This window comes from Ostrinia furnacalis, unplaced genomic scaffold (assembly GCF_004193835.3).
Source record: "Ostrinia furnacalis isolate ACB-3 unplaced genomic scaffold, ASM419383v2 OfSCF1081, whole genome shotgun sequence".
In the NCBI taxonomy this organism is placed as follows: Eukaryota; Metazoa; Arthropoda; class Insecta; order Lepidoptera; family Crambidae; genus Ostrinia; species Ostrinia furnacalis.
The window spans coordinates 1-15,743 of record NW_021131320.1 but is presented as its reverse complement, the minus strand read 5'-3'; the positions used below and the strand labels follow the sequence as shown (position 1 = coordinate 15,743).

The 15,743-nt window shown below is 40.1% G+C and overlaps 1 protein-coding gene across 1 annotated transcript; it reads left to right on the top strand.

The window, feature by feature from the left end:
* Nucleotides 1-2,673: 2,673 nt before the first annotated feature.
* On the top strand, nt 2,674-15,431 carry LOC114351064 (xenotropic and polytropic retrovirus receptor 1-like; the record flags this gene model as incomplete). The annotated part of the gene is made up of 10 exons (XM_028302107.1): nt 2,674-2,955; nt 6,377-6,747; nt 7,267-7,414; nt 9,163-9,357; nt 10,449-10,621; nt 11,310-11,440; nt 12,361-12,461; nt 13,620-13,737; nt 14,323-14,651; nt 15,336-15,431. Coding segments are annotated over exons 1-10 (1,777 nt in total), but the record flags the coding sequence as incomplete, so codon positions are not given.
* Nucleotides 15,432-15,743: the final 312 nt, after the last annotated feature.

The following is a 15,743-nucleotide window of genomic DNA, read 5'->3' as shown; positions in this document are numbered from 1 at the left end:
ATTCTGAGTTTGAGACAAATACTTTCACCTTTGTTTTGTAAGTATTGACCTTAATAATAATAAATTAAATATCACTGGTTCGCAAACGTGATCACAGATTCGTATTGCGAGTTTTTAACTAAGTAGTAACAAGAAATTAGAATAATCATTTAAAACAATTCGCATTTCAATTTCAGTTTAGTCAAGCAATATTTTAATTAGGTACGTACTATACGTAAATTGGGCTTCTGGAGTCAATTTTCACTACTATAGTGATCAAAATGTGACCTTCACAAAATAAAACGTGCAAAGATTTACACATTTACTTGTAAAAGTTACTAACGCCCTTATTCACAAACGCTGCTTGCTTAAGTGAAGCAACAAATCGAACGCACAGGCAGCGTTGAATAAAGCTCTGTGATTGTTTCGTGTGTCCCCCTGTGCGTCCACGCGCACTGTGAGACCTCAAACGTTAGTGAATACAGGCGTTGTTTCAGTTTTCCAGCTCACTTCTCTACGCAGAATTATGATAACTACGGTTTTCACAGTATGTTGATTAATTACTTGTGTTATTTTACAGTTGACATTNGCCTTGTATTTTGAATATAGCTATAATTTTTATACTAAACAAGTTATTCACGAACGCCTTCAGGTGTATGTCAATAAATGCATTATTATTAATATTCAAAGAAAAAAAACACAATATCTATGAACATGAAGCCAAAAATAAAATTAATATATCTTAAATGTTACAAGGTCTTTAAGCCTTGTGCCGCCACAACGTAAGTTTTAATACCAGGTTTTCTGACCTTGTACCGAAGGAATGGAAAGTATTAGAAAGTTACTGCCGCAGCAAAGGTGTTAATGCGCGAAGGCGAGCGAAGCGTGCCGCGGCAGCGGCCGCCGAGCGCTAGAATCATCTCTATTGTTAATGAATCATTTGGAAATTTCGATAAAAAGAATGAAATATGAAAATTTATTTAGAAAAAAATTTATATTAACTACCCACTAAACAAAATAATAACCACAAGCTAATTTGTATTTCATTCTATGCACCAATCAAATTGTTTTGTAAATAGTTTATCGTGAAATATTTTTGCCAAATGTTTCATTTGGCAAAACATACTTTGCCAAACAATAATTTGCTAAACAATAATATGCCAAAAACGACATTTGCGAATTAAAAGTTTGCAATAAGTTGTTTTGCCAAATGAGAATTTGCCAAATGAAAATTTGCGAAACGTTGTTTGCGATGTGATAATTTGGGAAACGTTTTTTGGCCAAACATTAGTAATCCTGTAGCGTATGGATCACTGTGAGAAGTATAAGGTATCGTAAAAAAGTTGACATGGTTTACTTGACTGAAGCACATCTCAGTCTTCTCTCAATATCAGTCTTGCTGATGTTTGACGTAACACAAACACCCTCCAGCGACGCTTCACTATCGCAGGGAGCAGTTAAAGCAGTGGGAATTAGTGTCCGACCGAATATGGATTTTCAGCCGAAAACGAAAACGAAAACGAAGCTTCGGCTGCAGTCCCATTTTCGGCCGAAAACGAAAACGAAAATGACCTTCAACTGTCAAATTTCAATCTATTTCCGATGAAATATCCATAATTTTCGACGCTTTTAATTTCAAATTGTTTAAGTAGTCTTCTAAACAATATGAGAAATGTAAACACTTCGAAAACCGTAAATATTTTGACCAAAAACATAATATTGTTTTACAGTTGACGGACGGATTTGGATAAGGAAAGAAAAATTGAAGATATTATTATGAATTTTATTCTTAATGGAATGGACCAGTGGGAATATTTCAACTTCAAAAATGAATACAAATAAAACTAATGATTTTTTATTATTTATTAGTAATGCAATCTGGAGTTTAACAATGCAGATTTTATTTTTCATAGGCAATGTCGTTTAAATGACGCACGTTTCACTTGAGGCACTCTTACAGCCGGACCCTTACATTCGCAACTACTCGAGAGCAAAGCGCGCTGGTGATTTTTCTGCAACTGCACGGCGGATATTTTCTTACAGAACCGGAATTATTTGAAGATTGTTGCTGTAAACTTTTGACTTGAGATATCCCCACAAGAGAAAGTCGCATGGTGTGAGAATTGGTGACCGAGGCGGCTAGGGTATGTGCCTGTAGCCCTGTACTGGCTGATCATTTATTTGAAAAAAAAATCCTCAATGTCTCCATCGAGGTCCTATCCGTGTGTAGTGATGAGACACCTTCTTGCTGAAAGAGTTTTGCAGTTGTAGCCGGGATGCATGTATTTCAAATCCGCATTATTAGTCTCTATTTTGAATCAATTAAACTTAATGAAAACTCTTTGGCTTTTTATTCAATTTTGAACTTAAAAGATTCCCCATGAGTGCACCCCATTCACTCCGAAGATATCCAAACGTTATACGTCATCATCTTATTCACGTATTTCTGATATTCGGTTTGGCCGAAGCTTCGGCTGGTTTTTGGCCGAAAACGAAAATATGGCCGAATGTCCATTTTTTGGCCGAAAATGGCCGAAAACGAAAACGAAAACGAATATTCGGTCGGTCACTAGTGGGAATATATTTCTCACCATATTTTTTATCATATTCCCTTGCCCTGTGGTCCAAAACAATGAGAAATTGGAACTTGATCGTTCGTTTTATTTAATCGTAGCCAGTAATATCAGTCAAACTAACTAGCTCACTCTTCCCAGCTGCTAAACGTAAGCAACGGGGCGCAATGGCGAGCTGTCCACGTGGAGACTTCCCACTTCTACACCAACAAAGACATCGACCGGCTCATCAGCGACACAGAGGCGGCAGTCACCAACGACTTAGAGGGAGGAGACCGACAGAAGGCTATGAAGAAACTCAGGGTCCCACCGCTGGGAGAACAGCAGAGCCCGTGGACGACGTTCAAAGTGGGCCTGTTTTCGGGCTCGTTTATTGTGCTGTTTATCACTGTTGTGCTGTCAGGTGAGTGGATTTAGTGGCGGTAATGGCTGTGAAGTGCCTAAGAGCGCTTTCACATTTAGGTATGCGATTACAATTTCATACATGATAGCAGATGCCTTTACGCCGCTGCCACGCTGCGCTTCTGACGCCCTAATGTGAAAGCGGTCTTATGAGAGAAGTTTTTGCCCAATTCCTCATCATTATTCCAGCCACAGGACGTCCACTGCTGCTCAAACTCCTCCTATATTCTTCTGATTAATATCGTTGCGGGTCATATGACAGTTTAAGTTGCCCCCGGGACAAACTTGACCTTCACTGGTAGTGTTTTTATTGGCGATCAAGCTGCAGATCCTGGCTACACAGGAGTTGCAGCGGTGGGAACGAGAGATGGGAATAATCCCATTTTTTCCCTGATGCTAAGGTCGAATCTATGCATACAGGCTGTAAAAGAAATCAGCAGGAATAACGTGCATATAGATATATTATTACATTGTACTAACTTACTAAAATTAGGTAACGAATTATTACTACAGCTTTTTTAGTTTACGAAGATACAGTATTAATATTATCTTAGCCAAGGTCCAACTATAGCAATATTAGCACGAAATGTTTATTTCACAAATCCTACAACAAACGGTGGACCGTAAAACATTATCAGATTGCGTACCGCGGATAATCCAGTAATCGCTGTGTCAATGTGTACTTACTGCAAATCAAGTATAATTTAAGTTTGGTTTCCGAATGACCGAGATAATGGGATTATTTTGACCATGGGAAAATTTTGGGAAACTTAGAGATAAAATCTTAAGACCCTTAAGAACTTAGATAAGAACGTATATTTATGGTCATTTAATCTCCATTAAAAGAATGACCCTCTATATTTCCTATATTTATGGTCATTTAATTGATTAATCCCTAATTTTTAAGTGACCCCTATGTAAACAAAATTCCTGTTATGTGTTACCATAGGGGTCACTTAAAAATTAGGGATTGATGGTGAAAACGGGCATTAGTCTCCATTGCAGGAGAATGACCTATATTTACCAGAGGCAAATGGAGGATTTGGCCTACTCCTCAAGACGTGACGGGTTTTGAAGAAACTAAAGTAGCATACAGACTTGATTATACCAGGCCTGTTCATCTCTGCGAGTTTACATCGAAAACAAAACACGCACGATGGCCCACCTACAGGATACTATTCGACAAGGCCTCACATACGAGCGAACATTGACTCACGCACGCGTATTCTTGTGTATGATGGAAGAAAATAAAGAAAATGGTGTACTAAATACTGTGCAGTATTTAACTGCCTAAATAATAATAAAGACACAGAATCTACTTTTTAAGTTGCCTCAAGACACTGAGAGGTAAATAAGTAGTTAATATTATTCATGATAATCCCAACTAATATTATAAATGCGAAAGTAACTCTGTCTGTCTGTCTGTCTGTCTGTCTGTCTGTCTGTCTGTCTGTCTGTCTGTTACGCTTTCCCGCTTAAACCTCGCAACCGATTTTGATGAAATTTGGCATAGAGATAGTTTGAGTCCCGGGAAAGAACATAGGATAGTTTTTATCCCGGTTTTTGAAACAGGGACGCGCGCGATAAAGTTTTTCTGTGACAGACAAAATTCCACGCGGGCGAATCCGCGGGCGGAAAGCTAGTTCATGATAAATCAAGTATTTCCTCCGCCATTTTCCGCAGTTTGGCATTTCACGTCACATCATTTTACCGAAGTCAGCCCTATAGCTTCGGCGCAGTGCCGATCACTGACGTTTGTCAACAAAATGGTGCTTGACTCTTGAGACAGGCTAAATTACACCATATTGTTAATAACATTGAGCATACATTTTTTTAAATACCTTCGCAAAGTAAAACTTCTGTAGGTAGTACTTATTATTATTCTGTGATTATACCATGATTATGTGATGATGAACTTGTTTATTTCACTGCAACACTCAGATTTTTACAGTATCTCGTACAATAGAACATAAATCTTGAAGTCATGACTAGCGTAAATTCATCTATGAATGAATACTTACTATTATTAAGAAGTCACATAATTTTGCTGTCATCAACTTTTGATAAATGACATGGGAAAAGTGGTATTTATTTCTAGCTAGTAATTAATTGGATCTTAAAATGAAACATACACAAAGGGTTATTGTGTAGCTCAATAGGGTAACTAGGTTTATTTTAATGTCAATCGAAGAAGAAATCTTAAAACTAATTATCTGAGAGGTGATCATCGAAAAGCCGCTTTACCAAAAACTCGTATAATCTCGCAGGAGTTATAATACTTTATAAGTAACATTCCAAAAATGTTTGCATTACCTCCTACCTTTTAATAGCTCTTCTACTGGGTGTTAGGTAAATGGGTATATGAGCCGACACTAGCCCATGTTAACATGAGCATATAAATGGTATGGTGAAGTCAGAAAGTTGATATCTTCATTTTAACTATTTTTATTTTCATACAAATCGGATTTTATAAAATTTATTTTGTATGAAAATTTAAAAAATTCAAATGATGATATCAAAAGACAATGCCGGAAATTGGCGTCTTTTTTTTTTCGCGCGGCCATCGACCAAACTTTGTTTTTTGATTACAAAATAGTGTAATAAACCAAACTTACTATGACATGTATACCTCTAAACTCAGTCTGAACTGAGTTACAAGCATTAGAAGTTTGATGATTTTCATACTAGATTTGCTTTTTGCGCGCAAAGTTTTGTAAGAAATTGCAACAAAATAGTGAGATTGTATGTGTAAACAAACAATACCATCCATGAAAGGCTCCAGACATCAATATGGAGCAGAATCAGCGCAATAAAAAAATAGCGCAATATTTTGTTGCAATTTCTTACAAAACTTGCGCACAAAAAGCAAAAATTCCCACGGGAACGGGCATTAGCGGGAAAATCCTTTTGTATGAAAAATCTAAACCGCTTAAGTTAGACGCTTGAAATTTGGCATGTAGGTACCTTATTAAACTTAGAGCTTAGTTACAACAAGGAATTCCCGAAATTCTCACGGAAACGGGAACAAGAGGGAAAATCCTTTTGTATGAAAAATCTAAACCGCTTAAGTTAGACGCTTGAAATTTAGCAAGCAGGTACCTTATTAAACTTAAAGCTTAGTTATAACAGGATATTGCAAAATTCCTACGGAAACGGGAGTTAGCGGGAAAAAACATTTGTATGAAAAAATCTAAGCCACTTAAGATAGACGCTTGAAATTTGGCATGCAGGTACCTTAGTAAACTTAAAACTTAGTTACAACAGGATATTGCGAAATTCCAACGGGAACGGGAGTTAGCGGGAAAAAACATTTGTATGAAAAAATCTAAACCGGTGGTAAAACGGGTTCCACGCGTACGAAGTCGCGGGCGGCAGCTAGTTTACACTATTATTTTACTAAACAAACCTTTTTTCTCTTCCAGCGTTATTCCACGAAGGTGCCACAGACAACTTCAAGACAGCTTTCCGATTGTACCGAGGGCCGTTCCTTCTAGTAGAATTCATATTCCTAATTGGCATAAACGTCTACGGCTGGCGGTCTTCAGGGGTCAACCATGTATTAATCTTCGAGTTGGACCCCAGAAATCATTTGTCTGAGCAAGATTTAATGGAGCTTGCAGCGATACTAGGGGTGGTCTGGGCACTGAGTATACTCAGCTTTATTTATAGCGCGAGTCTCAGTATACCTCCCTTTGTGAACCCACTAGCGCTAGTAGTAATAATGCTGGCCTTTCTTATGAACCCTCTGAAGGTGTTTCGACATGAAGCGCGGTTCTGGTTCTTGAGGATATGTGTGAGTATACTTTGGTATTTATTTATTTAGAATAGAAGTGCATTAAGTGCGGTTTCTTATGTGGTTGTAATAGTGGCGATTTTGCAACGAATCTGTACGACCCGCATTGTGTAGCTGCATGTTGGGATAGATTAAAATAGATATGTGATTGATATGATAATTAACCGTAACGACTATTTATTTGGGTTAAGGACGTATAATGGTTTTCACAAATTATCGTAACTATGTAGCTAAAGACATCACTTCTAATAGATATTATGATTTTCCTACACGTAATCCACCATTATTAGTGCATTTCAACCAATGGACGTCCACTGTTCTGCTGCTCAAATGCAACAACTTTCCTACAGGTCCAGTATTAAACAATCTAAGGAAATTCTCAAAAATAATTGGCACCCCAGTACGAAGTGACTTTTTTTAAATATTAGAACTTTAGTCTTTTGGAAAAAGTAGCAGTAGAATAAGTCTTTTGTTTGATCACGTATAAAAAATAACACACTGTATAAATTGTTTGATCAGGGGCGGATTCTCGCGGCGCCATTCGTGCCAGTGCTGTTCGCTGACTTCTGGCTGGCGGACCAGTGGAACTCCTTCGCGAATGCATTCCTGGACTTCCACTACCTCATCGCCTTCTACGTGGCAGGCGGCGACTGGTTCAGCGTTAACAGTGAGTTGTTATTGATTTGATTTGATTAAAAAGAAGAAGGAAACGCACGCAAAAAAATCTAAACTCCCCGCGGTCTACAGTTTGTTCGCTTGGTTGGTCTTCTCTTTTTATCTTAGGCGCAGACCACCGACTTCTAGTTGGCCGATAGTTGGGTCGGAGGCTGTTGATCAGTATGGACATGTATGGAAGTGCGCACATTACACCAATTTGGTATCGGCCGATTCTTCATACAAATTAGAATCGGGCCCAACTGTCGGCCAACAAAAAGTCTGTAGTCTGCGGGCAATCTGAAAGTTATTTCTTCTTCTTTTTATTTATTTATTTAAATCAACATTTCACTTTCATTACTGCAGGATGTCATTTGTAATGACTTGGCTTTTAGAACCATAATGTTTTTCGTAGCCAATTTGCTATTTAATAGGTAAATGATGGGGAGAACGAAGAAGTATGACATTTGTAACGTAATGATGATAATGATGATGATGATGAAAGATAGGTGATCAACCAAGGATGTAAGCAGATAGATGAATCCATTTATAGGGTATTCATTACTCAATTCACAAATAATAATTCTTTGAACTCGTAGAAGACAAATTTAGATTGTATGAACAGCTGGACCGTTTTCGTTTATTAACCGTATAAGTGACGTTAAACGTGGATATTTACATAAATGGAAAAATATGACAATTAACTTTGTTATCACATCCCCTATTCGAATCATACCTAACTGGTCCATTTACAAGACGCTATAAAGTGCAACGTTTGAATTTCAATGTTTTAAACAGCTTAGGGTTCTCAATGATTTTTTTAACAACGTTGGCCCACATCATATTAAACATTTCGATGAAATGTTTTAGATGCATCTTAATCTTAAAATCCTAATAAGTTTATCTTAGGCTATAATTTGAATCCCTGTATTGCCCTTGTCTACTACATTACAAGTCTAGTTCGGGCAGAACAAGATCGATCGTTGTGGAAATCCATGGCCTCTACAACCTTTGTATAGATCGTTTCATCCACGAAGACGCGCCCCACCATTCTTCCGCTTATGTTTGAGTGTTATTATCATCATCAACAGCCCTCTACAGTCCACTGCTGGAATATGAGCCTCCTCCACTACAGTGGAGGGTTTTGCCATAATCCCCACGCTTGGCAGGCGGGTTGGAGATCGCAGTTAAAGATTGATGTTTGTCAGAGAGCGCTGCTGCCCGTTCTCTGTTTGTTGTGTAGTCCCTAAGTCGCCTCTTACGACACCCGCGGGAAGAGTAGGGGTTGGCGACAAATGTATTCTACTCTGCCGTCACCACACGGCTTGAGTGTTATCGGTACACGTTAAATTATCCATGAGCACACGCACGCACACTACTATAGTGACGCTCGGATTGCACGGGTCAAACTCCCCGACCAAAAAGGTGGGGTGCGTCTTCGAGGATGGCACGATCTATACACCAGTGGGCGTCCTTTGGCTAAAACGACTGAATGAACGAAGGGTTTTAGTTTGAATCTGTCTGGTCCGTGAGCACGTAGAATTTTGTCCAATGACCCCAAGCTACCCATCCTTGTTGCTCGCGCGTAATTATGTTGCTATCGCGCTCGCACACTCACTGCGGGTGCCAGTCGCACAGTCGCGACAGCAATATAATTACGCGCGAGCGATAAGGATGGGTAGCTAGGGGTCATTGGACAAAATTCTACGTGCTCACGGACCGGGCTTAGTTTAAACCGTCGTTTCTTACTCTCTTACCCAGATGCCTTCGAAACACAGCGCTGGTACATAGTGACGCGAGCGGTCGTCAACATAGTCCCGGCCTGGACGCGCTTCTGGCAGTGCCTGCGGCGGTACCGGGACAGTCGCGAGGCGTTCCCGCATCTGGTCAACGCGGGGAAGTACTCCACTACTTTCTTCGTGGTGCTGTTCGCGACGCTACGGGGCATTTATAGTGGTAAGTGGGAAGTGGGAAGTATATTCCCCAGATGGATTCTTTACAGCGCTGGTAGTGCAGCTAACTCGACCGGGTTGTACATAGTGACTTGCTTATGGCGACGCTTCGGGGCATTTGTGGCGGTAAGTGATTGGTGGGAACTATATTCCCCAGGTGCCTTAGAGACGCAGCACTGGCACTGTAAGCATCAAATAAGCAGTTCGTGACTCTCAAAGTAGCTAAAACGTTTGCAACACATGCTTTTGTTGCAATTGGAATAAGAGTGTGCTTTGTTAACTTTTTAGCCACTTTGGATGTGACGAACTATTGACAGCAATGGTATATAGTTATGGGGCATTTATAGCGGTGAGTGGTTGATGGGAAGTGGGAATATTCCCCACTTGCCTTCGATACAGCGCTGATACATAATGATGTGAGTCAACAACATAGTCCGGGCGGTACCGGGACAGTAGGGAGGCGTTCTCGCATCTGGAAAGTACCCCGCTACTTTCTTCGTGGTGCTGTTTGTGACGCTACGGGGCATTTATAGCGGTAAGGACTCTTTTTTATCTTCACAGCAAAGGTTGGTTTGTAAATCTTGTGGACAGCAAGCAAAGGTGGATCTGGTAATCATTGGAGGAGGCCTATGTTCCGTATTGAACGTCCTGCGGCTGAAATGATGGTGGTGATCATGCTATTTATAAACAACAGCCATGGTCCATTTAAAAGTCCTTTAAATGACTCTACCTAGAAGTTGGCCGCTGCAGTCTACAATATGACTCGTGGGCTTCAGACCTAGGCTAGACTCAACCACCTAAATGTTTTTTATGGCACTTAATTTCATTTTTAGTTAATAGAAAAAATATCTTAATAAATACTAGATATCTTAATAAAAAGAATTTAAATGTTACATTAAAGTACGAGTAAAACTTTGTAAACCCAAAAAAGATGCTGAAAATACTTACTAAGATTCTAGAGCTAGAGATTCTTCTTCTCAACACTGGCCCATTTATTGTCCTGAAGCAGTAGTAGGGTTAAAATTAAAATACCTAAAAAAAATTCAATTTTATCAATTTTAATGAGTTTTATATGTATATTTAATGCATTTTCAGATCAATACACCGACCCGTACGACAACCCGTTCCTATACGCGTGGTTCGCGTGCCAACTGGTATCCTCGCTGTATACCTACACGTGGGACGTGAAGATGGATTGGGGACTGTTCAGTTGCGGACCTAACGCTGAGAACAAGTTTCTACGCGAGGAAATAGTCTACAGCCCTGGGGTGAGTCATATTAGCTCAAGCCCAGGCCTATAGTTTTTCCAGATGAGCAAAATTTCTTAGACTGTGGCGACGCCCGGCCAAAAACCTTTGAAAATCAAAATCAAATCAAAAGCAAAACCATATTAAATTCACAAGGCCATTTATACCACCGCGCGCCGGCTAACTTGCTGGCGGGCAAATTCAAATGCCCGCGTGCCTGGGTTTTGCCAGCCTTGAAATTAGGTCCTTTAAGTTTCAGCCAAATCAAGGCGTTCAGCCTGCGTTCGCGATGACGTGCACAGTCACAATCAGATGTCATGTACGAACTTGTAGCAACGTATTTACATCGATACGTCCTCTGATTGGCCGCGATGTGCGGTGTAGAGTCCGCACGCGGCGGCGGCGATGCGATCGTGCTTGGTATTTTGACGTTTGTATTTTTAAAAGTAAAGTAAAGTATTTATTTGCCAACAAAGGGTTTACAGTCTAAAATTGCGAAAAGTTTTCATGCTGAATGTCTCGAACGCGAACGCGTCAGTGTATTCCAGGATTTCGCAAACGGTGTACCGCTGCACATTGGTGTAGACAACTTTTGCACGCGCAACCACCTCTACTCTTCCCGTGAACGTCTAAGGGACAAATATGTGAACTGACTGAATATAATATTTATTTAACTCTTCCTGACTGAATGCCCTCATTCTCCTTCCAGTTCTACTACTTCGCGATAGTAGAAGACTTCGTGCTGCGCTTCATCTGGACGGCGTCGTTCGTGCTAACCGAGAATAAGCTCGTCGGCGCAGAGACCATGATCTCCATTCTCGCGCCGCTAGAAGTCTTCCGGTGAGAAACGAAAATAATCTAAGGTTTTTTGCAGCAGAAATAAATAATCATTTATTTGCCTTAAATAGCTGGTTACAGAGCAGTTCTTATTTGATATAATGTTACATAAGACCTATTTAGTCATAGCCTATGACATGCAAATACACTCGGCATCAAATAAATCACACCTCCCGCAACAAGCACTTCTAAAACGTATGCATCCCCACTTCCCACCAACATTGGTTGCATTTGAAAGCCTAGTTTTAACCTTCATTTCATTAAAGGAAAGGTTTTTATCTCAAAAATGTGTTTTTAGAAGGATCCAGAGTCACTTCTTCAAAAAATTGGTAGTTACGCTTGAGCCAACTTTTATGGCTATAAAACTGTTAAGTTGGGATTAATCGCTATCCATCTGTTAAAAAAGACACGTAAGATCATTAGTTGGTTCTATAACCACAAAAATTGGTCTAATTGATCCCAGAGGTGAGCCCCAAGTAAGGCCTTTTTTCATGTGACATTTATACCTGTTAATTGTTTATAAAAAAATAAAATGTGTTTTTCTTTAAGTTTATTTATTGGGCTTTCAAATAACACCAATATTGTTGGGGCACCATGATTATGTCAGAAGAAAATCTGTTCATGCCCAATGTGGGCATTCATATTTTTTCTTTTTTCCTACCTACCCGCTTCTGTCCAATAATTTTACCCCGCTATTATTCGCTGCTTTCTACACTAGTCTACGAATTGACGTGGCTCACTCCGGACGCCGTCGCGCCGCATCGGAGTTACCGCCTCTTTTTGCTGGAACCTTCTATCGTTGAAGTCCACACCGCTGTACTGTACTATAAGCTGGAACTGTTCAGCCGACGCTGAGAACTGAAATATTGCGTGTTTGTGAAGTGCGCGTTATATGCACCCGCTGCCTTGATCTACGGAGTCAGGGCTGGTCCTTCATCATCTTCCATCTTCGAGGGCAGACAAGAGATTGGGAACCGCGGTTCACCCCCCCTGAAACTGCTGGTGCTGGTGGATTGCAGAACGGGTGAGTGCGCTGTCTGTTCGTAGTAGTAGAAAGCAGCAATCTTCCCTTTCTTTGATCTCTTTTCTGAAGTATAAAAATACCACGACCTATGGTGAATATTACCCCGCAACCGCTGTGTGAGTAGAATTTACGAATCTTCGGATTTATCGCTCGTACACAATTTTATGGTCTTCGAGCCGGACGTACAATTATATGGTCTTTGAGCCGTACGTTCTAGTAATTTTCAAAATCATCACAATTTTTGCAATATTTCGTTCTCCAATTTCATACATTCTGCGCGTCTTTACGCCACATACTCATTATAATCATAAATTATAACGGACAAATAGGCTGTAAGTTATTCACCTATTTGCCGATATTTCCCGCTTAATACATTTATATTCCCGTAAATACGCTATTTGTACGCTGTTCTTACTAATTTCCTACATAATAATAACTTTCATACATTCGGTAACGCATTCTAAAGCTGTAATCCAGATAACTTGTTTTTCCTACCATATTATAATTTTATTAATAAACGGAGGTAACTTGCAAACATTCGTTCACGCCCGTACCGCTCGCATAGCGCGTGATCGTTCTTGCTTTCATTGTTCGTTGCATTGTGTCGCAGTCACTCAATAGAATCGGACTTTGCACACTTATTTAATTTTTAACAAAACATTATGCCTAAAAGTGGTACAAGTGCTTCTCAGAAAGTTGACAACATGGATGTCGAATTGAAAAAACTTAACGCTAAGCGGAATAATATATTTTCCCGATTACAAAATATTTTCTATGATTCTAAACTTGTCTTTTCTGATGAATCTGCTAAGGAATCGTTTCTTGTGAACATGGAATCATTAGAGATTTTACGAACTGAATTTCATGCAATCACTGAACTAATTGTAGACAAAGAACTTCAGCTCAATCCCGATTCTGACCCCAATTATCAGAGTCTTAATGCATTTGACGAACTTTATTGTCATTGTAAACGTATTTCCACAAAGTTGTCATCTCCTACTGACTCAATTAAATCGGAAAATAAAACTTATTTTCAAGCAAAATCCGTCATAAAGCTTCCGACACTTGAATTAATTGGTTTTTCTGGGGAACTTGCGAGTTGGCCCATTTTTTATGAATCGTTTAAAAACACTATTCACAATAATCCCGCCTTAACAGATCACGAACGCGTGCAATACCTGATCAGTAAGTTGTCTGGCCAGGCACGTTGCGTTTGTGCTGGAATCGCACCGAACGCCAACAACTACGCGTTAATGTGGCAGACCCTAGTGGATAGGTACGAAAATAAACGCAATCTCGCATCCGCTTACTTAGATGAAATGCTGAATTTCCGATCTTTTAGTTCCGCAACTACAAAACATTACGATACATTTTTAGATAAATTCTGTGGGGCTGTTTCTAGTCTTCAGTCTTTAAATCTTGACAACCTTTCGGACTTTCTGTTGTTTTATCTCGCTAGTAAAAAACTTGATCTAGACACTATTCGTCAATTTGAAATGATAAATCGTAATACGCCATTCCCTACATACGATTCTCTCGTTAATTATATACGCGAACAACGCAAGATATTAGATCGCACTACGATCACCTCCGTTCCATCTACTTCTAAACAGAATAATAACTTTCCGTCCCGCAGTAGCAAGCCTACTCATTCCTTATCAGTCACGCACGCAAATCAAACTAGTTATGGCCACTGCGCCTATTGTAAACAAAAATCGCACAATAAAATATACTTTTGCCCTTCGTTTAAAAACCTTTCAATTGACGATCGCTATAACTTCATTAAAACTAATCATGGTTGTACAAATTGTCTAAGTTCATCGCATACATCTACAAATTGTAACTCAATTCATCGCTGTAGAAACTGTTCTACGAAGCATCATACTTTGCTGTGCCGTCAGCGCCCGGCCGCGGGCTCGACGCGCCGTGACGTCATCGAGACTGATAACGGCGTGCGAGCCGTGCAGGCGACTGCGCGCGAGTGCATTCCACAGGCATCTGCCGAGCCTCGCACGTCGAGTTGCTTAGACAGCGCGGTCTCACAAAACATCGCGTTGTGCAATACCAATAACCTGCCGCCCAAACCTAAACTCGACACAACTTGTTTACTTGGCACTGTGAAGGTGTTGGCCGCTGATTCAAATGGCAATATGCATTCTTTACGCGCCATGATAGATCCTGGCTCCCAAAGTAATTTTATTACATTAAAATGTTGCGAAAAATTAAACCTTTACATAAATAAAGCGTCGTATACTGTAGTTAAGGGAATCGGATCCACTCCTAACCCAATTAAGGGTGCCACGAATTTAACTATATATTCTCGTTTTAACAATAACATATCGATGCCGCTAGACTTATGTGTTATTGACCGCATTGCCGATAATTTGCCCACTGTGGAAATCGACAGATCTTCCTTTTCTTATTTAAATAATAAACCGCTCGCCGACGATAGTTTTTATTCGCCTGGTGAAATAGACCTGCTTATAGGTGCCTCGCTTTTTGCCGATATTTTCTTGGAAGGACGTATTGTTGGTCCAACCGGAACCCCTACCGCATTTAATACCATTTTTGGTTACATGTTATTAGGTAACACATACATAGAGAATATCGCAGGTGATAATTCTCTTTCTCTCACCGCTATGGTGCAAAATGATGCGCCTTTAAATCACATATTACAAACTTTCTGGCAGCTCGAGGAAGTCTCCACGTGCCTGCCTATCTTGAGTCCTGCTGACCGCGAATGCGAAAATAATTTTACTGATAATACCTCCCGCGACGTCTCGGGCCGTTATTCGGTCGCATTACCTTTTAAGGATGATCCCTCCATGCTAGGCGATTCGTATCTTAACGCTAAAAAACGTTTTTTCTCCCTAGAGCGGAAACTTGATGCTAGTATCGAGTTGCGCCAGGAATACAACAATATAATCCGCGATTATGTAGATAACGGTTACATCTCTCCGTTAAATAGCAGTAACTCTTTAGGTTATTTTATACCACAATTTCTGCCTCTGACATGCTAAAGGCTGAAACTGAAATTCTAAAGGCAGTTCAGTCGTTTTACTTTCAAAATGAACTAAATGCTCTGAAGAGTAACAAACCTTGTTCACCCGCTATAATGCGTCTCGCTCCTTTTCTGGACGACAACGGACTTATCCGCGTTGGCGGCCGACTGCGTAACGCTGACCTATCCTATGAGCAAAGACACCCTGTACTTTTGCCTCGTAAGGGTCACGTAGTCGAGCTCATCATTAACCATTATCATCGTGATAACTGTCACACTGG